At 39.1% G+C, this 26,522-nt stretch overlaps 1 protein-coding gene across 1 annotated transcript in view; it reads left to right on the top strand.

The window, feature by feature from the left end:
• Positions 1-26,522, top strand: part of CSMD1 (CUB and Sushi multiple domains 1) — a 1,979,019-nt gene that overhangs the window by 303,876 nt on the left and 1,648,621 nt on the right. Inside the window, exon 2 of the mRNA XM_037894193.2 lies at positions 17,044-17,260. Within this exon, the coding sequence (XP_037750121.1) occupies positions 17,044-17,260 (217 nt within the window). The remainder of the gene's footprint in view (positions 1-17,043; positions 17,261-26,522) is intronic.

The following is a 26,522-nucleotide window of genomic DNA, read 5'->3' as shown; positions in this document are numbered from 1 at the left end:
AATGAATCTGAATCTGCATGCACAAACTCTGATCCTTCTTTCACTGAAGTCAACAGGAGCTTTGTCACTGACTTCAATGGGAGTAGGATCACACTCATGGATACTACATTAGTCAACCACACTGCACTATTGTACCGGGAGGATAGAACCCAGGATCTTTGATGACAAAAACACAGGCTTCTGCTATTTCAATTTAAATGAGATCCCTTGGCTGTCAGTACTGTCAGGGCTTTTAATTTCAGTAGGCTGTGTACTAGAAAGGGCAATAGTACACATGAATGTTGGCCACAGAATTACTGCAATAGGCTCTCCTATCAATCTTATCTTATATAGAAAGTAGAAAGAAGGGGAGAATTTTTCCTAGAGGAACGTGTTTCAGGTAAACTCTTCATATAATTTACTCAAAAAATGTCAAAAAGCAAAGGAGTACTTGTGGCACCTTAGAGACTAACCAATTTATTTGAGCATAAGCTTTCGTGAGCTACAGCTCACTTCATCGGATGCATACTGTGGAAAGTGTAGAAGATCTTATTATATACACACAAAGCATGAAAAAATACCTCCTCCCACCGCACTCTCTTGCTGGTAATAGCTTATCTAAAGTGATCACTCTTCTTACAATGTGTATGATAATCAAGTTGGGCCATTTCCAGCACAAATCCAGGTTTTCTCACCCCCCCCCCCCCCACAAACTCATTCTCCTGCTGGTAATAGCTTATCTAAAGTGACCACTCTCCTTACAATGTGTATGATAATCAAGGTGGGCCATTGTGTTGGAAATGCTTATGCTCAAATAAATTGGTTAGTCTCTAAGGTGCCACAAGTACTCCTTTTCTTTTTGTGAATACAGACTAACACGGCTGTTACTCTGAAACCTGTCAAAATATGTCAATGCACCTGAAAATAACTTGCAAGTCCTTGGGCAATTTTGCACTGTGGAACTGGCACCGACCCAGCAGATCATCCTACATTTCATTGACACTGGCAGTGCCAATATGAATAGCATCCATTTGCTCTGGTTGTTCTGCTGTCCATTTTCCATCAGTCAAAGCAGTTTCTGCAGATGAGTCATTGGTGGAGGCTGTTAAAACATTTAGTGTAAAATGAACTCTATAGAACGTTGTTTGCAATATCCCCGCAAAAAGCGATCCTCATGTACCCATTTCAAATCTGCATTGACATACATTTCCCAGATCAGCTCTTCAAAAAAAAAAAAAAAAAAAAAGTACCTAATTGTATTGTTTGTGCTGCTTTTGGATAACACCATAAGCACGTCTTACCATGAAAGGGTAAAAAGGGTAGCTTCTGGGGTGAAAACTAAACAAATAAGAATGTGTCCCATGGGAACATGAAGCAAGTTTCTGAAACCTTAAACATTTATACATAGACAAGTCTGCATATGTTCAGATTGCCTATTTAATCAGCTATTCACAAAAAGAAGTCTTGGCGATTTCCATGTCCCATGGTGGTACTTCTAAAAATAAGTACATACTATAGGAAGAAATCTCTGGAAAGCAGATACACCACAATATCAGGTAAAGCTTTGCATTTTTAAGCATAAAACCATGTCGGTAATAGCTAATTATCTTCCTCTGTAGCATGGGGCACGGGTCACTTGCTGGAGGATTCTCTGCTCCTTGACGTCTTTAAACTACGATTTGAGGACTTCAATAGCACAGATATAGGTGTGAGGTTTTTTGCAGGAGTGGTGGGTGAAATTCTGTGGTCTGCGCTGTGCAGGAGGTCAGACTAGATGATCATAATGGTCCCTTCTGACCTAAATATCTATGAATCTATGAATAAAATATTTTCGTATCTGTCCTGTACGTTAATACATTTTACAATTTCATCTGGCTTTCATAACATATTCTAATTCATCCTGCGTTCAGGTCGTTGTACCGACCTTTGTCTTTTTCTGTGTCCCCTGTAAATAATGTGCACGGTTTGAGTCCCCTTAATTAGCAGAGCAACTGTTCAAAAGGCACTGTCCTCATCAGGTTTAGCTCGCAACAAACTGAAATGCTGCTGAAGATGCTGCCGCAGCCTCCAACATTTCTTATCACCTTTTACAAATCTAAATAATTGTTTGAGAGATGCACAGTAAGGGAGAAAACGATGAAGACTGTATGTAGTGTGTCATAAAGGAAGAGAGACTATAGAACGATGAAAATAAAAGTAGCCTGTGCCTTGCATAGCTATTTACTTGACTGCAAAGTGGGCGTGAAGCTATGCCAGATGAGAAAGGTAACGTTTCCCACCCACTTTGCTGGGGGGCAAATATTGGCCAAAGATGCCGAACAATGATAAAGCAGGCTCATAGTTGTCTGTGCTGTTGTGTTTGCTATTTACACAACAAGATGGTAGTTACCTGCTCTCTTCTGAGTAAGGATGCACATCAATTCCAGTTGTTGGCATTACGAATCATCCACTGAAAAGTACATTACCCACCATTCCATTTGATTGGCCAATAAAAGTCCATACGTACTTTTAATACAGGGTAAATGTGTCTCAGACATTACATTTTAGAAGACATATACTAAAGTTATAACATTTTTTGTGGTTAAAATTATTGGTACCTTTAATTTCAGTTCCTTTGAAGAGTGTTCCTGGCAGCTACACCTTGTATTGGTAAACCCCGGAGAATATGGGTGAATAGCCTCACTTCCACTGCAATAATAAGGCATCAACCTATACCGTTAATTCAGTGTAGTTGTGGTGTATGGGTTTGACTTTAAAATTATGTTTCATATTACATACATATAAAGGCTATCTATATTTTGATTGTATTCATCTTCACCATCCTTCAAATGTTCTTCCCTTTCTTAATCTGTAAACTCTTCAGGGGAAGGACTATTTCTCCTTATGTGTTTGTATATTACAGAGCACAGTGACAATCAGATACTGATTAGGAACTGTTGTGAATGAATTCGTAAATACAGCTGCTCTGAGGAATGTATCTGAATAATGCATATTTTGAAACTTCTGCTCAATATTATCAGACACTGGCCCCGATAATCAGGCCTAGGAGTTCGAACATGGGTTACAGCTAGACGTACGGTTGGGTCTCAGCCAAGGGTGGTCCTGGAATTGAGATCTGGGGACGGGCCAGGGTCAAAACTGAGAACAGAGTCCACAGACAAAACCGGGCTCTGACTCATAGCTAGAAGTCAGGTGCAGGCGAGAGTTCAAAACTGGGGGATCAGAGTTCAAAGACAAGCCAAGTCAGTACCAAAGTCAGAGTCCAGATACATGCCAAAGGTCAAATCTGGGTAGTCTGAGTCTCAGGGGGAGTGTGGGGGCGAGGGAGAGGGATCAGGAGGCAGAGGCAAGGCTGGAACGGGTCACTGATGAGGCTGGAGCGAGGCTAGTGCAAGACACAGACAGGGCTCAGGCAAGGCAGGGGTTGGGTGGGAGTCGCTGGTGTCTGGTGCACTGTGAGGCAGTGGGAGGGTTTTTGGCTGGGTAGCACTGTTGCTCAGACTGATCTGCAGCTCTCCTGGGGCTGTGGAAATATCTGATCCTGGCATCATCTAACTGAGAGTCCCCTCAATGACAGGCCGCTGAGCAAGCAGCCCTAGTTTGGCTGTGAGGCAAACTGCTTCACAAATATGGAAAGCCAAGAAGTAGCTCAGTAGCAATAATATTCAGCTCCCACTATGTATTCATGTTGAAAATAGTAATCCTTACAACAGGCCTATATGGTATGTAATACAATTCCCCACATTTTACACAAAGAAACTGAGGTACTAAAGTTATTACAAAGGCCACAGAGGGCATCAGTTTCTGGGCAAGGAGTTGGACTCAGGAGTTCTAAAACCTACTGTCTCCTTGAAAAGAAACTTGGCATTGAGGCCTCTATTGTGGCTGTATTACTTGCAGATTGCTGGGAGTTATGGGATGATGGGTTTATGGCCATCTACATTATGAGCAAAGATTATGGTTTGGGGTTTGTTATTGCAAACATTTTTAAGTACCCATCACTTTACTACACAAGCATAAATAACATAAATTAATTATATATCAAAATTTCATCAAAAGTCATTCTTTCCTCCTTTTCTTCATTCAGATCCTCATTCTGACCTCAGTCCAGCAAAAGCATTTAAGTGCATGCTTAACTTTAAAAACTTGAGTAGTCTCATTGACTTCACTGGATCATTGAGACTAGCTTCACTGGGACATTAAGCAGGTGAGTAATGGGTTATAGTTAAGCATATGCTTAAGTTCTTTGCTAGGCCTACTTGGGATAAGGGGATATTACTGGGAAGCTTCAAAAACTCCATTAGGTGAGGGTCTGCATGAAGACTCCCTGTTGGTTAGTGAGGTGTTAGCTCAGTTTTTGATTTAATTAGAACATCCCAGCAACTGCTTGTTGTTGTTTTTCTTGTAATTCCATCATGTTCACTGCTATTTTACCTGTGGTGTTTGCTGCTGAGACTGTGTTGACAGTCAGAAGGCCCATGGTTATCTAGGGAACAAAAGCTCTTCAACTGACCATTGAAGGTCATCACCACCACCAAAGAAGAGACACAGATTTGCCTGAACTCTTGTCAGTAGTGCCTCAAAACCCCCACATTCCTAATGATTGTATATAGCCAGTACAGTTTATAAATTGGAAGAGGTTCCTGATGCCTCTGCACTGCAAACTGCATAACAACTGATGATGCATATAAATACCTGATTTATTGTAGTTACTTGGATAAAATATCAGCTTTTGACGCAAATGCCAACATTCTCCATTCCATATTTCATTGTGGCAATAAATGTAAGGTTTTTAACCTCAAAAACATGATTTTTCCATCTATCTTTTATCCCATTCCAAAAAATAAAATACTTATAAATAATATAATAAAATAATAAAATAAAGTCCTTAAGAATTAATGCCCCGCACTAGGCAATCAGCAGAGCATTTTGGAATCTAGTTGGCTATTTGCCCACTTTCTCAGACAGCGTATAAAGTCTGAATTAGTAGCTAATAAGAGAGGAAGGAGGGTGAGGTTAACCAGGGAAGTAAAGGGGTCACTATAATGCTGGAGTAGAAAAGCCATAGAACATTTCCTGGTCAAATCCAGGAATTCCAATGGCGTTCCAATGCTTAGATGCCTCCTAGGTACAAAAATATATATATACATAGTATATATACACAAATGAGTAGGTAACAGAGGAGACGAGAATGAGAGAGAATAGAAGGCAAGAATTAATTATGATCATACGAATAGATTTTTCATGTTTTAAGTCTGATCTTTTAGTCAGATAATATGTTGTTTCAATGTACTTTAAAACCAAGCTACATGAGCTACAATATACTGTAGTTCTCAATCTCATAATTCAGACAGACAGTGACAGTGATGATAATAAGCAACTTCTTCTAAGATCCTGATACGCAAACAGGCCTGTCACTGAAGTGGTCTCCCCCCATGGAAAGTGGCAGCAAGAAGACCATGAACGTCAGAGCAACCTTTTGGGCTGTAATCAGACTTTGGTACAGAAATGCTGTCATGGACATTGCAGGAGCCCTCACAAAGATTAAAAAATAGAAGTTAACAGAAATGATTCTCCTTTCACATATGCTTGGCAACAATGGAGTTACTTTTAAATTACAGTTGTGTAAGTAGGCGGAGAACTAGGTGTATTGTCTTAGTATTTTGCAAATGGTGAAATCATTTAATTAAAGGGCATCACTTCTATTTGACTTAGCTATGTTGCTGTTACTTTCTCCTGTTCCACATATTGGCTGCTAAGGAATCAGAACACTAGGAATTATATTTACCTAAAGCATTAACTTTGTTTTACTTTATTAAAAAAAAACACCGCACAAAAATTACTGTCCACACGAACAGTCTCCCTTCAGTCAGATGGATAAACAACTGGTTTAGCACCCCTTAAAATTAACATGGAATCTGTCACTAACTAAAGATTTGGCATTATAGGTCCCCATGCCCTCTACGAAGGGATTTTATGTTGGCCTCTTCCTCTTACTTACACAACAGATAAGCAGGTTTGCAGTTTATGTACCTCTCTTTTTAATATGTCCACCTTCTTTCTTCCTGGTGAATCTCAAGCAGGATCTGAATTGATGCAAAAGCATTATAATAGAGAGAGTTCAAAGACTCTGCTTTGCTAGGTTGTCATTACTTTGAAGGGAGGAAGGATAATGCAATTTCACATAGACCAGATATTTTGAACTAGGCATGGGGCTGCTGTGTCAGAAGCAAGGATTGACGAGCCGTAGCCTTGAGAGAGAGATTATGGTGGTTTTATTTTTGCCACTGCTAGCCAGTGGCACTTTATTGATGGTGTTAGAGTACGGATTTTTAAAAGTATTGTAGAAACCTCTGTTTTTTTTAAAAAAAATGTGTTCCTTCAGGGAAACACATTTTGCTACATTTTATTCCACATTAACTTGTGTGAATATTGATTTATTGTTCTTTTGGACCTCCCTGTGTAAAAAAAGGGAGCATGAAATAAGAAATATCTTTTTTTCCAATTGTAGTATCAACCCAATCCAGCTGATGTACAATATGTGTTTCAGAACTGAGAACTTAATTTAAAAATAGAGTAAAAATCCCACACACTAGCAATTAAGTTTTTTGCCTTGGTACACAGCAGAACTAGCAGCACAGCAGACCTGGTTTCAGAGCCCTGGTCTACACTGGTGGGGGGGGGGGGTGCAATCGATCTAAGTTACGCAACTTCAGCTACATGAATAACATAACTGAAGTCGCAAAAAGAAAAGGGAGGACTTGTGGCACCTTAGAGACTAACTAATTTATTTGAGCATGAGCTTTCGCGAGCTACAGCTCACTTCATCGGATGCATACTGTGGAAACTGCAGAAGACATTATATACACACAGAGACCATGAAACAATACCTCCTCCCACCCCACTCTCCTGCTGGTAATAGCTTATCTAAAGTGATCACTTCCTGAGGAAACTACAATCCATCGGTGATCTTCCTGATAACACCATCCTGGCCACTATGGATGTAGAAGCCCTCTACACCAACATTCCACACAAAGATGGACTACAAGCCATCAAGAACACTATCCCCAATAATGTCACGGCTAACCTGGTGGCTGAACTTTGTGACTTTGTCCTTACCCATAACTATTTTACATTTGGGGACAATGTATACCTTCAGATCAGCGGCACTGCTATGGGTACCCGCATGGCCCCACAGTATGCCAACATTTTTATGGCTGATTTAGAACAACGCTTCCTCAGCTCTCGTCTCCTAACGCCCCTACTCTACTTGCGCTATATTGATGACATCTTCATCATCTGGACCAATGGAAAAGAAGCCCTTGAGGAATTCCACCATGATTTCAACAATTTCCATCCCACCATCAACCTCAGCCTGGTCCAGTCCACACAAGAGATCCACCCTAGGCTGGGGTGGTGAGAAAACCTGGATTTGTGCTGGAAATGGCCCACCTTGATTATCATGCACATTATAGGGAGAGTGGTTACTTTGGATGAGCTATTACCAGCAGGAGAGTGAGTTTGTGTGTGTATGGGGGTGGGGGGGTGAGAAAACCTGGATTTGTGCTGGAAATGGCCCACCTTGATTATCATGCACATTGTAGGGAGAGTGGTCACTTTGGATAAGCTATTACCAGCAGGAGAGTGAGTTTGTGTGTGTGTGTTTTTTGGGAAAAAAAGGGGAGGGGGTGAGAAAACCTGTATTTGTGCTGGAAATGTCCCACCTTGATTTTCATGCACGTTGTAAGGAGAGTGGTCACTTTGGATAGGCTATTACCAGCAGGAGAGTGAATTTGTGTGTGTGGTTTTTGGAGGGGGGTGAGGGGGTGAGAGAACCTGGATTTGTGCAGGAAATGGCCCACCTTGATTATCATACACATTGTGAAGAGAGTGGTCACTTTGGATGGGCTATTACCAGCAGGAGAGTGAGTTTGTGGGGGGGGGGGGAGGGTGAGAAAACCTGGATTTGTGCTGGAAATGGCCCAACTTGATGATCACTTTAGATAAGCTATTACCAGCAGGAGAGTGGGGTGGGAGGAGGTATTGTTTCATGGTGTCTGTGTGTATATAATGTGTTCTGCAGTTTCCACAGTATGCATCCGATGAAGTGAGCTGTAGCTCACGAAAGCTCATGCTCAAATAAATTAGTTAGTCTCTAAGGTGCCACAAGTACTCCTTTTCTTATAACTGAAGTCGACGTACTTAGATCGACTTACCGTGGTGTCTTCACTGCTGCTGCCGCTCCCCCCGTCGATTCTGCCTGCCCCTCTCATGGAGCTGGAGAACAGGCGTCGACGGGAGAGCGCTCGGGGGTCGATTTATTGCGTCTAGACTAGATGTGATAAATCGATCCCCGCTGGATCAATCGCTGCCCGCCAATCCGGTGGGTAGTGCAGACATACCCAGAATTACTTGCAGTATAGTAATGTTAATCTCTAACCTTTTGAAAGGTTGTTATTTGAATTGGGTCTTAGGTACAGGCTCATATATACATAATAACCTTGAAAAAGGCAGCAATCTGACTCTTAAATCACTAATCCGAGACTCTAAATTCAGTAGTGTTTGTGATTAACCACCATAATCAATGAAAACATGTCCTGATGCTAAAAATTAGGTTTCTAGATTTAAAATATTTTATCGATCGAGTCCATTTTTAGTAGCCTTGTTGGCACCTGGATTAGTGTTCAAAATGATCATTATATTCTCTGTATGCATTTACCAGTCATTTGTCTATTGTTTTTTTATTTAAAATAGTGGTGGATCTGGACAAAAGTTACAGAACCTGAACATACCTGAACTTTGAGGGAGTTTGGAGCTGGAGTTTTGGGCTATTCTCTATTTTAGATATTTGCTACTTACTGTCTCCATGCTACAGAAGATCTAAGAATTAGATATAAAAGCTTTCCTCCCCTCACCTTTTGCCACTGCATTGTGAGAATACAATTGTATCCTGATAATACATCCCACCGCAAATATGTTGGAATTAGTTCAAATGAAAATATTAGTTGTTTGAGTCATTAGAATTTTTCATTGGTCAGATACATGACAAATATAATTTTCATTAATTTTGGTTGAAATTAGAGAATTTTAGGCTCAGATCTTGCAGTGATGTAATTAATGCATAACTCTACACATATGAGGGTCCCATATGTGATTTCAGTGGGACTGCTTGTGGGTTTCAAGTTATGCATGTGCTTGTATCTGCAGTATGTGAACCTTAGTGCTTGCTTACTGGCACTGAAAAGGGATGGGGTGATGACAATTAAGAGCCTAGCATGGGAGAGATAAGTAATGTGTAAACTTTCCACACGGCAGTGCCAAAGCAACTTGGTGTTGACTTGAAACATTATAGTGGTTTAAAAAACAAACAAAAAACCCCCCACCAAACTTAGATTCATAGATATTTAGGTCAGAAGGGACCATTATGATCATCTAGTCTGATCTCCTGCACAACGCAGGCCACAGAATTTCACCCACCACTCCTACAAAAAAACCTCACACCTGTGCTATTGAAGTCCTCAAATTGTAGTTTAAAGACTTCAAGGAGCAGTCTCAACTTCTCAACTAATGTCCAGATACACTAAAGTCATTTAGTCACCCCATACTTTAGGTGCTTAACTCCCAGTTTTAGGCACCACCATGATCCACACATCTCCCTCTTGGCTGCCATCTAACCTTGTACGCACTGAACTTCATTCTGCACCTACATTTAACTGTGAATGTTCCCTAGGCACATAGATTTCTGTTTTGGGGCATGCACGCTGCTGCCTCACTCTAGGTATCTAAGCCCCAGCGCAATCCATGAACTGGGGAAGGTAGGCATCTGTTCTGCTATCTCACCCATAGGGTCTCATTCAGTAGGTGTTCTCCAAGACCAAACTAGGTCCCATTCAAAATCTGGGGCGGTAGTGATGGCGCCCACCTTATAACTTTTAACACAGTGTAGAGTGACCAGACATCCCAATATTTTTGGGGTCATCCCCATATTAGGGACTCTTTCTTATATAGACAACTATTTCTCCCCCAACCCCCAATTTTTCACACTTGCTATCCGGTCAACCTAGCCCAAGATTCAATTCCTCCCTCTGCCTGATGAGGAGGAGGGATTTGAACAGGCATCTTTCACGTGAGTGCTCTGAACACGGAGCTGTATTCTGATGTGAGGTCACTCAGTCTGTCCTACTGAAACTGTTCCAGTGTGTGCAAATAATTAAATAGTCATTGGGCCAGAGTGAGAGTATGATTCTGTAGCATGGTGGTTAGGGCACCTACGTGGGAAATGGGAGACCTGCTGTCCAGTCTCTCTCATCTAGTGACTTTAGCATCACAAAAAATAGACTACAGAGAAGGAAGACATCCCTTAAAACTTTTAGGCCAGAGTATTCACCCAGGACATAGGAAACCACTGGATCAGTCCCCCCCCGAGAAGGAATTTGAACAGGAATCTGCCACATTTCAGGTCAATGCTCTCACCACTGGGCTACAGGATATTCTGTTGTAAGCCTCCATTAATTGATCTTTTTGAAGTTGTTCCACTTTAATATTTAATTATTCAATTTAATTAATTGGGCCAGAAAGCAAGAGAGAATCACTCTATAGTTAAATGATAATAGCACTCACCTGAGGGGTGGGAGACCCTTCTCCTCATCAGGAAGAGGTGGGACCTTGAACTAAGGGGGGTGGGGGGGTCTGTCCATTGCAGAAGAGTACCCTACCCTCTGTGCTATAGGTTATAAGGGAGACACTCCTCTTTTTTATTGATTTATTTTTATAGTTTGCTTGTTCAGAATATACACATTATGTAAAAATCCACTATCATGGCACTTTCCACAAACATTATTTTTAAAATTGTTACTTAAAATATCTAAAAACAGGACTACAGTGGGTAAGGTAGTGGTTGGTAATAAAAACACAGCACAGTTATGAAAGTTATTTTCTTTTGCAAGTTATAAGGGTATACTGTGATATTATAGATCCTATGGAGACATAACTACTGGCAAATGTAGTGATTTTTTCCTTTTTATACTAATCACTTTGTATTTTACAGTGAAACACCCTGTGGCACAGGGAAGCTAGGATTCGATTTGGGGTGCCTCAATTTTGGGATGCCTCAGGTGAGTCTATCTGACTCAAAGTTATTTAGAGCAGCAAAGGGAGCTGGACTTCTGACCCCTCACAATCAGTCTCTCCATAAGCACCCTTTCCAAGGGAAAGACCCACATCTGTCCTTCTCTCCAAGGTAGAATCCTGAAATTCACTCCTATTTCACCAACTGGGAATCTTCAGCAGCTCCAGCTGGGTTTTGCCCTCTGCTATAGAACAGTGTGAAAATGCAGAGACAGAACAGCTTATTCGAAACAAAGTGTTATTTATTAATCTATAGGAAAACAACAGAGAGGAAAAGGATGAAATAACGAAAGACATATACACATACCTAAACGTTAGCCATTTCTTGACAGTTTAGGTAGACCTCCATTGTCCCAGGCATCCCCATATTGGTTATGGGTGAGGTAGCTTCTGCCTTTCAGTCTGACTCCCATTCAGTGACTCCCTGTTTCTTAAGAAGATCATCTGTTAATCGCCTTTAAGCTTTTTTTTTTTTAAACACTTCCTGCCTGAAGACCTCTGAGGATACAAGCTGGGATTCTTCTTCCCCATCCCACCCAACTTCTGATTACATATTAGTGGAGGTAAATTTCCAAAGAATTAACACCTATGTTGTCTGAATCACAGCAATTGGGACTTTCTACAGCCAGTGCCTTTGATTCCTGCTGACCAAAAGCTAATTAAGGCTGATTGAACTCTTAGCTACCCATTAGCCAGCAACACAGTAACCAACAAAATCACAGCTATATCTAGCACTCATAAAATTAATACAGATATCTCCTGGTATCTTCTTATCTGGTCTCCTGAACCTACATCTTATGCCATAAGCAGAAGAGTATCTTTCTCCCCAAAAGCTCTAAATTATTTAAATATTAGAAAAATACACTAAGAGATGGTGATGGTATGATGTCAGCTGGGGTACTCATATGACCAAAGTCAAATATGTGTCTCTCTGCATGGTAGGGCCCTTAGTTTATAAAGTGCTTTTGGGTGTGATAAATGATATGAACATCCAACATTAAACAATCTGCATTTATGGTGATTCATTTCTCCTTACTGATGTGAATGATAAATACCTACACTGGGAAAAAACAAGTCAATTTCACCATGTGCCTTTTTCATGCAAATATCTTTGGAAATCAAAATTGTCCATTCAAGAGCAGCAACAAAATATTTGTGAATATCAATAATAAATATAGTACAAAATAAATTAAAATAAAAAAATAATAAAATCCAAGCTGACTGAAGGGTTCCTTGTTACAAACAAAAACTGAGCAAACTGTTGCTTGCTCACAAATACAGGCTGAACTTTGAACTGAGGATGATTTCAGGTATGTCTGAGGCTCAAGCTGAATGTTTTCCCTACATATTGGGACATTATTTCCCTCCATCTCCTGTTAGTCATCACTTATTTTGCTCTGTTTGAAATTCTGGTTTGTACTGGTTGTTTGTGTAGTTTGACTGAAGGTGTGAGCTTAATTGTTTATATTTTTAAAAGCAATAAAAAAACTCTTAGAATAGCTGCAGAGTTGGAGAATGAACTTTCTTTACATGGTAACTCAAATGGAAATAATTCAGTAGGAGTTTGAATTTACTTATGCCAGAAGGTTTAAAATGCTTGTGAAGATGGGACAATTTAAATGAGTAAGACTTTAAATGTCTCAATACTTTTTAATTCCTTCTTTGCCTGAAGAAAGTACTGTAAAAGAATTCTGACTCATTCCAGGTTTACTGTAAGGCAACTTTGACAGTTACCGATATCCAATCTGAAATTGAGTAGCACCTTACCTCACAAGCTGGGTCATTAATTTTGATAGGCCTATATATGAATTAAGGTACTCTTCAATATGCTTATGGGTATCAAAATCTAGCCAGAAGTGTTTGGCTGGTAGTGTGAAATGTATCTCTTTTTATTTTATATTTTATTATTACTGAAAGACGTATTATTGAGCAACTTAGTCAACTTATTTTTAGATCTATTTCTTTTAATGTTGTGCTTGCCCCCCCCCCCCCCCGGGGGTTTGAAGGCTGGTATGGAGCGGGGTTTTTTATGGACTTTTGACCTTGTTTGGGACAGAATTTTTTAGTGCTTGCTTTTGGTATTTTTATTTAAATTTGCCTTTGGTTTTAAAAGTCTATTCTTGACTTAATTTTGTTCTGATATTTATGATTGAGTATAATTTTGTGGTGTTATGCTATACGGAAAATACAGAAAATAACTGTAATGGCATAATTAATCACTAATTATTTCCTAAAAGGTATATTCCAACACTTTAACAGTGACCATTGAAAGTGACAATGAGCAACATAAATAGTAGAAGTGGAAAATTACAAAGTAAGGCCCTGATCCTGAAAACACATGCACATGATTTACTTGCCTTTACTAAGGCTACTTGTGTAAAGTTCAGCAGGAGTGGGGCCTAAATTTATTCTGAAGCCTAAAATAAAGCACTACATGTATGTCGTGAAACATGCACGGTGGTTATAAATACAAAGATAGAACAATATGCACATTCTCACATGTACTGTATATACAGGTACACATATACGGCCATCACTCAAACTTGTGTCTTTATAGGCACAAGGAGCAAACAAATTGCATCCCCATTCCCTAGATGCTTAGCTTCGACTTCTTTTCCGGAATCAAGGGTCTTTCACAAAGACGACTGTGCAAGTCTGGGCTGATGTAGCTCCAGGGCCTCCATTGATCACAGCCATTATTGTATATTGACATGTCTCCATACAATCTGTACATAAATGTCATATTAGTGCCAATAACACATTTCATACCCATACAAGCTACTGCACACCTTTTAATAATAGTACAATAGAATTTAATGATGGATCTATTAGATCACAATTGCATTCCCCTGACAATGACTAGATTTTCTTCTGGTGATGTGCCTTGTACAGAGTTAGTTGACACACAGGCTGGAGCATCTGCCAATTATGTTAGTAGATCTTATTTTTAAGGTATTTTTTCCTTTTAGTCAGCCTACATACTCCTTTGCTTAATTTCATCTGACTACTACTTTTTAAATCCTTTTATCTTTAATATTTACATTTCAGTCTGTTCAGGATTTTTAATTGTTCTAGTTGCTCTTCTCTGAATTCCCTCCAATTTATCAACATTTTACTGGTATTGAAGTGTCCAGAACATAATAGAGCATTGTAAATTAGTCTCACCAGTGCTCTATGCTTGTTTTATGATGCAGCCAAAAACAGTGTTATTTTATACTGTATTTCATTTCCAGCTCATATCTAATTTGCTGTCAACTATCTCCCATAAGTCTTTTCATTTACTGTTTGGGAGAGGTGTAGAATGTGACAGTTCTGAATGTTTGACTTATGTTTATTGACAAAACAATTACAACCTGGGCAGTGCGTGTGTTCTTTTCCCAGTGCAGCTCTGCTAATATGCTCCATCTCTGACCTGAGTGGGGACTAGTTCCAGGCTTGAAATAAGAGGTCAGTTTCCTGGACCAACAGTTCTTGAACTGGGCTTGCAGAACACTTCTGGTGGTCCATGGAACAGCTTCTCTAAATATCTCTCAATCTTCAGGCATTGATGTTGTTGATAGTTATAGCCAAGGATTATGATTTCCACAGGGGTTTTTTTGAACAACAAATTAAAAAAAAAGTATAATAAAAGCAAATGAACCAAAGCACCTCTTGGCACTGGCCCCTTTATGGTTCTCTTCACATGGCCTCTTCCATAGCCTCTATGATTCTCCAGGCATGACCCCTTTATGGTTCTCTTTGTCAGATGCTTCTTTGATACAGATTGAATAGTGATCATATTTATGGACTATATCAAAATTGGAAGGGTAATAAACACACAGAAAAACAAAATCGAACTGGTGGAAGAAGAGGTTGCAGACAATGAGGAGAGATAAGGCTGAGTCTCACACTAAGGGCAGGAAATAAAACAAAAAGAAAATTCTTGGGGAAGTAACAACGCAGCCTCACTCATCACACTAAAAAATGTTTATTTTCACCTTATCTCCTTAATCCTGTTTTAATAGTTTCTGAGGCTTGATCCTGAACATCATAGATTTGGTGTGTTACTCATTTTAAGCACATGGTGTAAAAACTGATAAGGAAGAGAGGGATTGCAGGGTAACTTGAGTCTACATTAACGAGACCTCAGATGTTCAGCCTTGAAATTACTCTGCAAGAGTAAGACTAAAAAGGGAGAAGATTTAGCATGAAAATAAAGTCCTTAGCTGAGGATGAAATTGGAATCAAGTTTCCTTATATATATGCACTCTCGACCTACATGCTGCCCCCTTTCTACCTTGCACTCTTGGATTGTGTTTTGTCATTGATTTGCTCATATTGATAGCCTTTTAAAGTTCCTTTGTGTTCTTTCTCCCACTTTTTCAGTATCTGCAAATTTAATTAACATACTAGGCCAGATTCTTCTCTATGCCAGTTACAGAGCTGTAATTTTAAGGAGCAGCTGTGGCCCAGATGGTCTTAGGTCAGTTGCCAAGTTGCTTTTAGTAGCTCTGCTTCACCATATTCCCTTGGTGCTCTGGTATCTCCTCGGGACTCAGATGGAGTGGGGAGACTCTCACAGAACCTGGCTGTACTGGCTTTCTGTGAGGAGGGAGTTCCTGTATACCAAAGGAATTCCCTGATGGCATTCCTTCTCCCATGGTTGTTGGTGAAGGAATACAATGGATCGCCAAAGGTTCTATGAGAACATTTGAAAATTCAATTAAACAGTGTATAACTGAAACATGCTGTGTTTCATAATTTAGTGCATTCACTGTTCACAAATGTGTACTAATGTCTGTATTGGCTTCATATGAAACAATTAGTAGATATATTAGAAAAGCTTTTCCTTTTAATGACCTATTGAATCCCCAGAGCTTTAATATCTAATCATTAGAGTTATTGCTAGATTTAAAATTTAGTAGAAAATGGTTACTTCTTAGTTCCTTAGTTCCTGCAAATCCTTTTTATTAAATCCTTTTATTAAGATTTAGAAACCTCCCACAAGCATTTGACAGCATTTTTAGAAAAGATTTATACTCCAAGACCTACTAGTTTGAAGTTAAAAATAAAACTAGTCTAAAATAATTTTCTGTTTTAGGTGTAACAATAAATGCTGGGATTATACTTGTTTTTACAGTGCTTGAGCTACACATAAGAATCCAAACATTGTAGTACACAACATGTCCTCAAACTTTTCCCTGTACTAATATTTCATTAATCATAACACAATTTAATTCTAAGCTTCACGGTAATTATGAGCTTCAGTAGCTCTATGGTATGTAGGATTAATGAAACCAGCTACACTGTTAGCAGAAGTGTTCATAGGGAGACAAAACTATTTGCTGAGGACTTCTTATGAATGAGTTGCTGTACCCTCATAAAGTTCTGCAAGAGGCATAAAACTAGAAGTAAGGGCATGATAAGCAGAGCCTTCATATATTAATTTTTGAAATCTGAGAAAATTAACCCTTTCTTTGCTGATTGCATACATTACAGAATATGTACTATATAATGATTTACCATGTAATTGCAGGACTCTTAGTGTTCAGTGCAAGTAATTCAGAAACGTGCCTATATTTTAACTTTCAGTATTAAAACGTGTTTCAGAGTAACACAAACTCTGTTAAGTTTATAGCTTTAAAAAACACTATAAAAACAATGTAGCTTATTGTTCAAACTTTGGTACCTATATTAGGTGACTAAACTTTGCATTTGGGTGCTCAATTTGATACTTAATAACTGCATTAATGACTGACTGCAAGGTTATGGGTGCCTCAGAATGCCCAATGATGGCATTTGAAAAGTGGCCCCAGGGAGAAGATTGTTGTGTGGACATATAAAGGATTAATTATCAAACAATTAAGTTCAGGTATAGGTATTGGTTAAAAACAAATGGTGTAAAAAGCAGCAGAAAAGTATGACAAAAATGACATAATTTCATTTCTTCTTTTCCAGGTCAGAATTGTGGAGGTTTAGTACAGGGACCAAATGGTACAATAGAAAGTCCCGGATTTCCTCATGGTTATCCGAATTATGCCAACTGCACATGGATCATTATCACAGGAGAACGTAACCGGATACAACTGTCATTTCACACTTTTGCCCTTGAGGAAGATTTTGATATTCTGTCAATTTATGATGGACAGCCACAACAAGGCAATTTAAAAGTGAGGTAAAGTACACTCTTTTTTATGTGTTGTATATAATGAATCCATATTCCGACATCATATTTACAGCTACACTCCATTGATGTTTCAGTGTTTTGGATGAAGTGTGTTGTGAGGACCTGCTTTCTTATGCCTTCCTGTTATTGTTCCTAACGCATCCCACTTGGGGGAAAAATAAGTCGTACTAGCTAAAGAAGCTAATTGAAGTTTCAGATCTGTGTGATGACAATTTGGGTGAAAACCACAATAGTTGCAGGATTTTGACAGACTATAAATTTCCCTCCAAATGTGTAGGATTCAGCACTTAAAAACTAACTTTGTTACAATTGCTGTTTGTAGTGCTCTTTCCATATTCTGTTCAGATACATGGTTTCTCAAGAGCTAAAAACAATTTCAAGTCAATGTCTGTTGTTTGTTAGTTTGTTTTTATTTCTTGTACCTCAGAGCTACATTATATGGCGAAAAAAAAGGAATATGAAAGATATGAGTGCAATACCATTAACAGTTTTGACAAAGAGAATGTTCAGATTGTCTGATTGTTGATTCAATCCAAAAAAGTTTAGAGCAGGAGAGATGATGAAGGTATTGCACTGCTAGCAATCCTTGTGTGCCACATATGGGGTATGCATTTTTCAATATACCTAGTTTTTATTTTTAGTATTTGTTTTGCCTTATATCAAAGGAATAATGTTTCTTTTTCTGTCAAATACTTTTAGTACTAATAAGCTAAAATGTGTGGGGGGGTTTTTCACCAAGGTGCATGTATCTATTAGAAGAAACTTCTTCAGAGACCAGTGTGGCTGCACAGGAGTAAGAGGCATAAACTCTTCAGGTGCAATCCTGGCCTCATTGAAGTCAGTAGGAGTCTTGTCAGGCTTTTGGCCCTGAATTTTAACAAGGGCTCAGATATCTGACTCTTCCTCTGACCTTGAGAAAGTCATTTGACCTTTCTCTGCCTGCTTTTACCTACTTATAAAATAGAGAGGATACTAGTAAATGCATTTGGGATGATGTAATGATTAATGTCTGCAAAAGTGTTTTGAAGGTGAAAGCAAGATTTGAGCAACAGATCTCTGTTGGCATGTTCCATGTATTGTAACTTTAATTTATATTTGCCTTTGCTGAACTGAAGATATGCATGGGTGCCCTTCATGTTTGTTACAAATAACAATTACATATTTCATGGAAAATTGCTTAGTAGATATTAGCAAATTATAGTGTTATTTTTCACTGATAGGGTGTAACAGAGAATTGGAACCCTTCATAGAGAATATAGCTATTGATGTCTTTGCATACATTTCCAGATGTATATCAGTGTATTTTCCTTTTGGATAATTAAGCTACATTAATCATCATGCAGTCATTCCTCACATATAACACATATAACCCTCTCAAATGATTTTAATGGAATCCGATTTTCACATAATTTTCTTTATTAAATCCATTTGATACCCAAATTTTGGTTGTTGTAGCAAAATTACATTGGACTGAAGCAACACACTCAGAAAGCTTAACATGTTGTCTAATCACTTAAAGCAGTGGCTCTCAATGTTTCCAGACTACTGTACCCCTTTCAGGAGTCTGCTTTGTCTTGTGTACCCCAAAGTTTCACTTCACTTAAAAACTACTTGCTTACAAAATCAGATATAAAAATACAAAAGTGTCATGGCACACTATTACTAAGAAACTGCTTAATTTTGCATTTTTACCATACAATTATAAAATAAATTGATTGGAATATAAATATTGTACTGACATTTCAGTGTATAATATATAGAACAGTATAAATAAGTCATGGATGAGATTTTTCTTTCTACTAACTTCACTAGTGTTTTTATGTAGCCTGTTGTAAAACTAGGCAAATATCTAGATGAGTTGATGTACCCCTTGGAAGACCTCTGTCCCAGGGTGCATGTACCCCTGGTTAAGAACCACTGACCTAAAGGATAATTTTGTAAACTGATAGCAAAGCACAATACTGCTGATAAATACTGAGTTTTTAATAGTGACCAACTGTTTGCTTTAAAAAAGAAGAAGAAGCCAGTTGAAAAATGTTTTGGGATAATGCAGTGATATACCAAGTTGATGTAAGCTGTGGAAAAAGCAGAGAGAGTAAGTAGCTGTAAAGTTTATATCTCTGCATGTGCTTCTTACAATATCACATTTATTAAAAAAAATTATTTAAAAGTTAGGGGGAGAAATTTTGATCTGACCTCAGATACCCATATGTGATTTATATGATTTATATGTAGACATTGTTTATTATAAGCCTATGTCTACACTATGAGCTAGAAATGTCATTTCCCCTGCTTGCATATACATACCTACATTAATGAGTGGTCCAGAATACTACCTGTGACAGCAGTGTTTTCAGTCCTCATTGTAGAATCGTGTAATCTAAGTATAAAAAGTCAGATTAATAATGTCATGTTATAATCAAATCACATGTATCAGTTCTATATTATTGAAAAAACTCCTTCTAGCAAAGCATCAGTATTTCATTGTCAATCTATGATGAACTCTTCAAAACACAACCAAATTCTAATTAATCTAGGGGAAATACTATAAAATGTATTGTTACTTCTTTGAATTTTATATTTTTGAAGATTTGTTCATTTCTGATATGCAAACAAGTTCATTTCTTATGTGAAAACTAACAGCATTTAAGGCAGTACTGGAATTCAAATGTATGATACTCTTGTGGAGGATTGATATGAGTCAGTGGTGCATTGAGCCAACAAGAAAGTTATTACGTATAACTCACTTTCTATTGATTCTGTTGATTTGTTGCTACACTAAAAAAGAGTTGTACTTGGTAGCTCAAGTATCATAACTTAGTAGCTGGAAATTTTTTGTAGTGTATTTCTTTGCACTATAGCTATAACATCCTATGTAGCATAGGCGCAGCCTCCGTCGGTACTTCGGGGCTGGAGCACCAACAGCGAAAAAATGGTGGGTGCTGAGCACCCCCTCTCCCCCAGCGCCTCCTGCCTCCGTCGGGTTCCACCAATCAGCGCCTCCCCCTCCGTCCAGGCACCTCCTTCCCACCACAATCAGCTGTTTTGTGACATGCAGGATGCTGTGGGGTGGGGGGAGGAGTGAGGACATGATGTGCTCAGGGGAGAGGGCAGAACAGGGCTGGAAGAGGTGGGGCAGGGTGTAGTGGAGCTGGGAAGAGGTGGGGCCTGGGTGGGGCCTTGAGGAAAGGGATGGAGTGGGGATGGGCCGTAGGGCAGAGCTGGGAGTTGAGCACCCTCCAGCACAATGGAACGTCAGTGCCTGTGGTATGTAGTAGTAGAAAGTAGCTTTTTTATAGAAATAAAGAGAAAAGTATCCAGAGAGACATAGAGAGTGGGATAAGTTCCAGCTACCAAGAAGGGCCAAGACACCAACAGATGTGAACTGACAATACTGACCTACAAACTAGTGCACCACTGACAGATACATTATCTTCTATGAACAAGGGAATTTAAAACAGACATTTAAGCAATTTTTTACAGTTCAATTGTCATTTTAAGACCTATTATAATATTTACTTATCTTGTGCAACTGAAAAATGTGAAATGTCAGTTGCTCTAAGTATAAGCTTGGGTTACACCATAACTTCTTTGATTCATAGTTGCAAAATCACTGAGGTTAAGTTTCACAAAGAGAAACAAAAAGAGAGACAGGGCAAATGGAACTGCCTGAATGGAAGCCTTTATTAGTGTGTCAGAGTTTCTGTCTGTGGAACCTTATAACTTACAAATTATGTTAGTGTAGTGAACTGTGCCCATACCATATAAGTCTGTTATAATGTCATTAGTGTGTGTGCAATTCACACCATTTCAAAGTCAACATTTTTCCAAAAATGACCGCAGGATGGTCTAAGATAAACACAGTTGTTATGCTGCCATATTTCAGTTATCACAGTGTGGTAACTGTTAATAAATGTGGCTGTTACCTGCGGTTTTCTGAACCTGAAAGTACGGTAACTTCTATTCTCCCTTCTTCAAGCAGTTTTTGAAATAAATCGATGGGGACACAGCTCCTCCATCTGATAAATGATTGGCATACGTGTCAGCGTTTTCACTCCCCCCCCAAAAAATCCTTTTTATTACGTCTACAGATCACCTCTAAAACAGTAATAATCTAAAGAAACCCAGATATAGTTGCCCAAAGTCTGAGATGACGTTGAGTGGTCAGCAGCAGGTTTCTGGTGGGCAGCCTTCTACTTAGCTTCTGGCAAGTGGGATGCCAGCCTCTGAGCTCATAGAAAATTTATCCAAACATCTCCAATTTACACACTTATTTTTTTATAGGTTGCTCAAAACAAAGCACATAACTTTCAAACTAACAACTTTCCTAACATCAGCAAGCAGCTCCTAGTCATGAGATCAGCAAAAAACTCATAATCGGGAACACCCAGATCCAAGGTCAGATATCCACACTTCTGCCCATTCTCATGGTTCTTCCAATTTTACTTTCTATCCTTATCTGCAAAATGGCAGCTGCAGCTATTTCATATGCTTATGCAAAGCTCAAGTTATTCCTGACTACATGGTGTTCTTGCTTCCAGTTAATGGTGGCTAAGTGCACAAAGGGGCTGTGGTTTTGTTCAATCAATTTCTCTCATAACATGGCTGTCATTAAAAAGTAATTGTTTGCTTCAGCACTGCCCACATAGGATCTGTTATATAGAATTGAACCATTTTCTGCTAGAGGCCAAAGGCCTTGCTCAGTTTATTTGATGTATTTATTTGGATTGTTACTACTCTTTAACAAAAGAGAATCCATCCAATGCTCTGGGCACCTCTCACAATCTTTTAAAGATAAACTAATAATTTTTAGTTTGTGTTCAGGCAAACTCATATTGGTTATAAATTGATACAAAGTTGTTAATTACACACCTCACTACACACTTGCATGTGTAAATATCTAGTTTGTATCCACAAATGACTCTTTTGGCAGATAGGGTGCATTTGTTGGACCCATATTTGAAAATGTGGTCCTAAATCTACATTTGTAGTTATATGGATGTGGGTTTGTGATGTACTGTATCTTTCCTCTTTTATTATCTGATATGCTTTCTGCTTGTTGCCAATCAACAATAAGTATGCTGCTGTCCATATACAATATTGGCTGTTATCAGTTATCATTCAGTTTATTTAAAATAGATATTTTTGGTTCAATAGGCTAGCCATAAAAATTCAGTAAGCTTATAATAAACAGATTCCTATAATTTTCTAACAAACATAAATGCAGCATACAGTAGAACTTAGTAGGTTGTTCTGCACTGTTTTCCGGAATTATTTGGAGTTGATAGGGCTCAACCTTTCTTCCTGTAGAGGAAGAAGAAACAAATCTTCTTGCCTGTGGACATGTGCTTCATTTGCCTTTGTTAATTCATATTTCCTGTCTCCAGCAGGAAAAAACGTCTCTTGGTGTGCTTCTGTACTTCATTTCTTTCCTATTGCTGACTGAGGCCTAATCCTGCTGTCTGTTTATGCAGGTAAAAATATCTCTGAAGTTAAGGTTGGGCCCTTGGTGGTTATTAAGCCACTGTCTTGTATTTCATAAGCTCAGACTTGTGAGATGTCCAGGCTTTTCCACAGTCTGAGTTCTCTTCACAAGTGTTCTGGCAAAGCATTTTTATCTTTGTTCTATTTGAGATTGAGGAACGAAACTAATGATTATGAGACTAGTGACTTGCTCTTTCTTTCTAATGAGTTAGTTGCTGGAAAAGTCTGTGAGAGGCAGAACTGTGTGATCAACTTTTTTGCTACTTGGAATTTTGAATGCAAATTTTTATCTTTCCATTGCACATGATTTTGCACAGCCCAAATTCAAATCAGGAAAAGCAGTATTTTGAGTAATTTTGTTCAGATTTTTGAATATGTTGTACATCTCTAGAGAATTGTGAATTTACTATTAATACAGAATACTTCTACAACCTAGTATAGTAATCAGTGACTATACAAATAGGAGAATAGGATGCTTCTGACAACCATTATGTAAAAGGGAAAGATAAAATCAGACTATTTCCTCCAAGAGTTCAAAATGTAGAAAGACAAAACAAGGGGCTCTTGCATTCCTTGCCTAAGACTGGCACACAATATAAATCCTTTAGTTTAGAAAACGCAAATACAGTAGGATTAATTCTGCTGCCAGTGCTTGCTTCTGGAAAAGCAGTGGGACGAAAGTGAACCATGACCACACCCACTCACCACTAGCCGGTAGAGGCTGCCAGCCACAGTGGAAAGGGAATATAGCACCCCCAATGCTATCTGGAACAGCTACTCAGAGATAAGACGTTCAGTCCTATAAATTGAAACAGTTTCACCTCAAGTGAGACAACATGTTTTATTAGTTTTATTAGTTTGAAGTCCTGAGTTTGCCAATTTTTTTAGCAAACCAACAGACTAAGAAGATTTAACATAAATTATACTAAATATGAAAGAAATTAGCGCTTCTGCTCACTCACAAAGTATTCTAACAAAAAAGTTATGTCTACATGTCTAAAGCTGAGATTAAAGAATAATCAGTGATGAAAGAATATAACTACTCCACCCCAGCCCCCACCCCCAAGAAAACTGGACTATTGTTTGAATTGTAAGTGAATACAAACGTAAACCTACTTCACATGAAGAAAATTATTATTTCTTTGAAAAGCAATGCAATATATTTTAAAAATATTTTTTGATAAATCAAAATGGTGTATGCAATTATAATGCAAAATGCTGTATCAGTTGCTTAAAGCTTTTTGTAAGTATGGATGTTAAAGTCAGCATAATCTTGATTACTTTTTTCCTGAACGTTTTATTCTATGTTCTACAATATGCAATACTGACAAAGGCTATGTATCAAAGTCTTTTGTTCAAACAATTATTTCAGAACTCATGCTGCTAGTGAAAATCCAAAATCAGTGACAAAGTTTCCACAGAATCCCACAGATTTCTGATATCTTCATTTAATGTACAGTGTACAGTAGTACTTTTAAAGCACACTAGCAGGATCTACATGGAGAAATTAATGAGCTGCACATCAGTGCACTTTAGAAATCACTCTCCCATAGGGTGCTCTACCCGACCCTGTAGACAAATCCTGAGATTACAAACAATGATTTATTTTTGAAATATGGATGTTTATGGATAGTAATTTCAGTTTAGATAATTATACATTTATAGACTTTTGTATTATTAAAAGTTATTTTAAATAAGAGGAAATAAATTCTGGTTATATCAGTACAGATTGTTTTATGCTCCAAGGTCACTACGAACCAGGTCTGCATAAACAAGGACGACAGGAGCTCTCATTTCCTTCAATGGGAGTCTTGTATGAGTAAGATCTGAAAGTCTGGACCTGAAATGTCTTCAGCAAGCGAGTTTACAATCCCCCAGTAGCAGAGGGTTACAAGTGAGGTGATTAATGGTGGTTAATGATCCTTGCAAGTTAGTATTATATATTTATGTTAATGGCCAATGTCTCTGCAATCACATCCACCAACTCCTTTAGCACTCTCGGATGCAGCGCATCCGGCCCCATGGACTTGTGCTCGGCCAACTTTTCTAAATAGTCCCGAACCACTTCTTTCTTCACAGAGGGCTGGTCCCCTCCTCCCCATGTTGTGCTGCCCAGTGCAGCCGTCTGAGAGCTGACCTTGTTCGTGAAGACAGAGGCAAAAAAAGCATTGAGTACATTCGCTTTTTCCACATCCTCTGTCACTAGGTTGCCTCCCTCATTCAGTGAGGGGCCACACTTTCCTTGACTTTCTTCTTGTTGCTAACATACCTGAAGAAACCCTTCTTGTTACTCTTGGATGATGAGTTGGATGATGTAAGCAGCTCATGCTGGGGGGGAGGGTGGATTATCAAACACCTACTGGCTTTAGAAGAAGAGTTAGCCTGGGTCTGGGTGAAGATTGAGAAAGAGAAGCAACAATGTTTGATCCTGCAAAAAGAATTGTCTCAGACCCAAATAGGGAAAAGTACCAAGGAATTGAAGCCAGCAGAGACTGAAACTGAGTCTCAAAGTAAGCCAGCTACTGTGGGAGCCAAGACAGAGTCCCAGTCTCAGCAGAGTACTGCGAGACCCAAACTGAGTCTCAGACCCCGAGGGACCCAACTAAATTCCCCATTATACAGGTTATTGTGGGGAGTCAGATGGGATCATACCAACAAATAGAGGCTAACATGAGGGGTCTGGCATGGATATAAGGCTCTGGTATGGGGCAGGATATAGCGAATACCAGTCTTATAGCTCCCATCCTTCAGACCAGGGAGCTTACAGAGTGATTGGAAGCAACAGAATGTGAGTTACAGATCCTCAAGCACAAGAAAGAACAACTCATGACAGATCTTCATCTCACTGACAAGGAAGCAGAACACCTACTCGTCACTTTCCATGAACTTGAGACTGAAGTATAAACTTTGTGCAGAGATTGAAAAGCCTATGTAGGTAGGGAACTCAAAGTCTAGGCGGAGAAGGTTAGACTGTATGTTGACTGTGCCAGGTGAGGCTGGGTGCATGACCCCATTGTATAAGACTTTGGGCAACTTGGATTAAGGGTTTTGCTAAGGGTTTTGCTTTAGGGACTGTGTTAGGAGTCATGGGATTGGAAAAATACTCAGTGATGGGGCAGTATTTATGTGAAATGCTGCATGGGTTTCTTATGCTAAGTGACTCAGGAGAATATTTTGGTTGGTTTGGGGAAATTTTGGAGTCCTGGAGTGCTATAAATTATGTCTTTGGGGAACCCCCCCCCATCTATTTTTCGCCTAAAAGGGGAGAGAGATGTCACTGGGCAGCTGGTGCCTGCAAGCAGACTGGGCCCAGCTCCCCTGTGTCAGAGCAGGTAAGCCCAATGCAGCCAATTAAATGGACTGAGCTACACCCGTGACTATGAAAAAGCTGCTAGAGGCCAAGTGTGGGTGAGATTGATTGGGCCAGGCTTTGCCAGGGGAAGGGAAGCCACAGTGTAGTGGAGCTCCTGTGTTGAGCTCTTATAACAAGTAGCTAGGTGCTCAGGAAGTTGCCAGGATCAGCGTGCTGGTGACCCTGAAACCTGAGAGCAAAGAGTGAGTTAAATGACTGTTTTTGGTTTGTTTACTTGTGAAAGAGAATAAACATGCTTGAAAGAGACTGGGTGGGCACCACATCCTCGGCTTATAGCCTGTGGGATAGGACAAGCCCCTCCTTGTTATGTATACTCATTTATTATATTTGTATTATAACAATGTCCAGAAGACCCTCCTAGGATCAGGGCTTCAGTTTGGTAAGCTCTGCACA

The sequence above is a fragment of the Chelonia mydas genome, chromosome 3, assembly GCF_015237465.2.
Source record: "Chelonia mydas isolate rCheMyd1 chromosome 3, rCheMyd1.pri.v2, whole genome shotgun sequence".
NCBI lineage: Eukaryota > Metazoa > Chordata > Testudines > Cheloniidae > Chelonia > Chelonia mydas.
The sequence above is the reverse complement of the archived record's forward strand: the minus strand, read 5'-3'. Positions and strand labels throughout refer to the sequence as shown.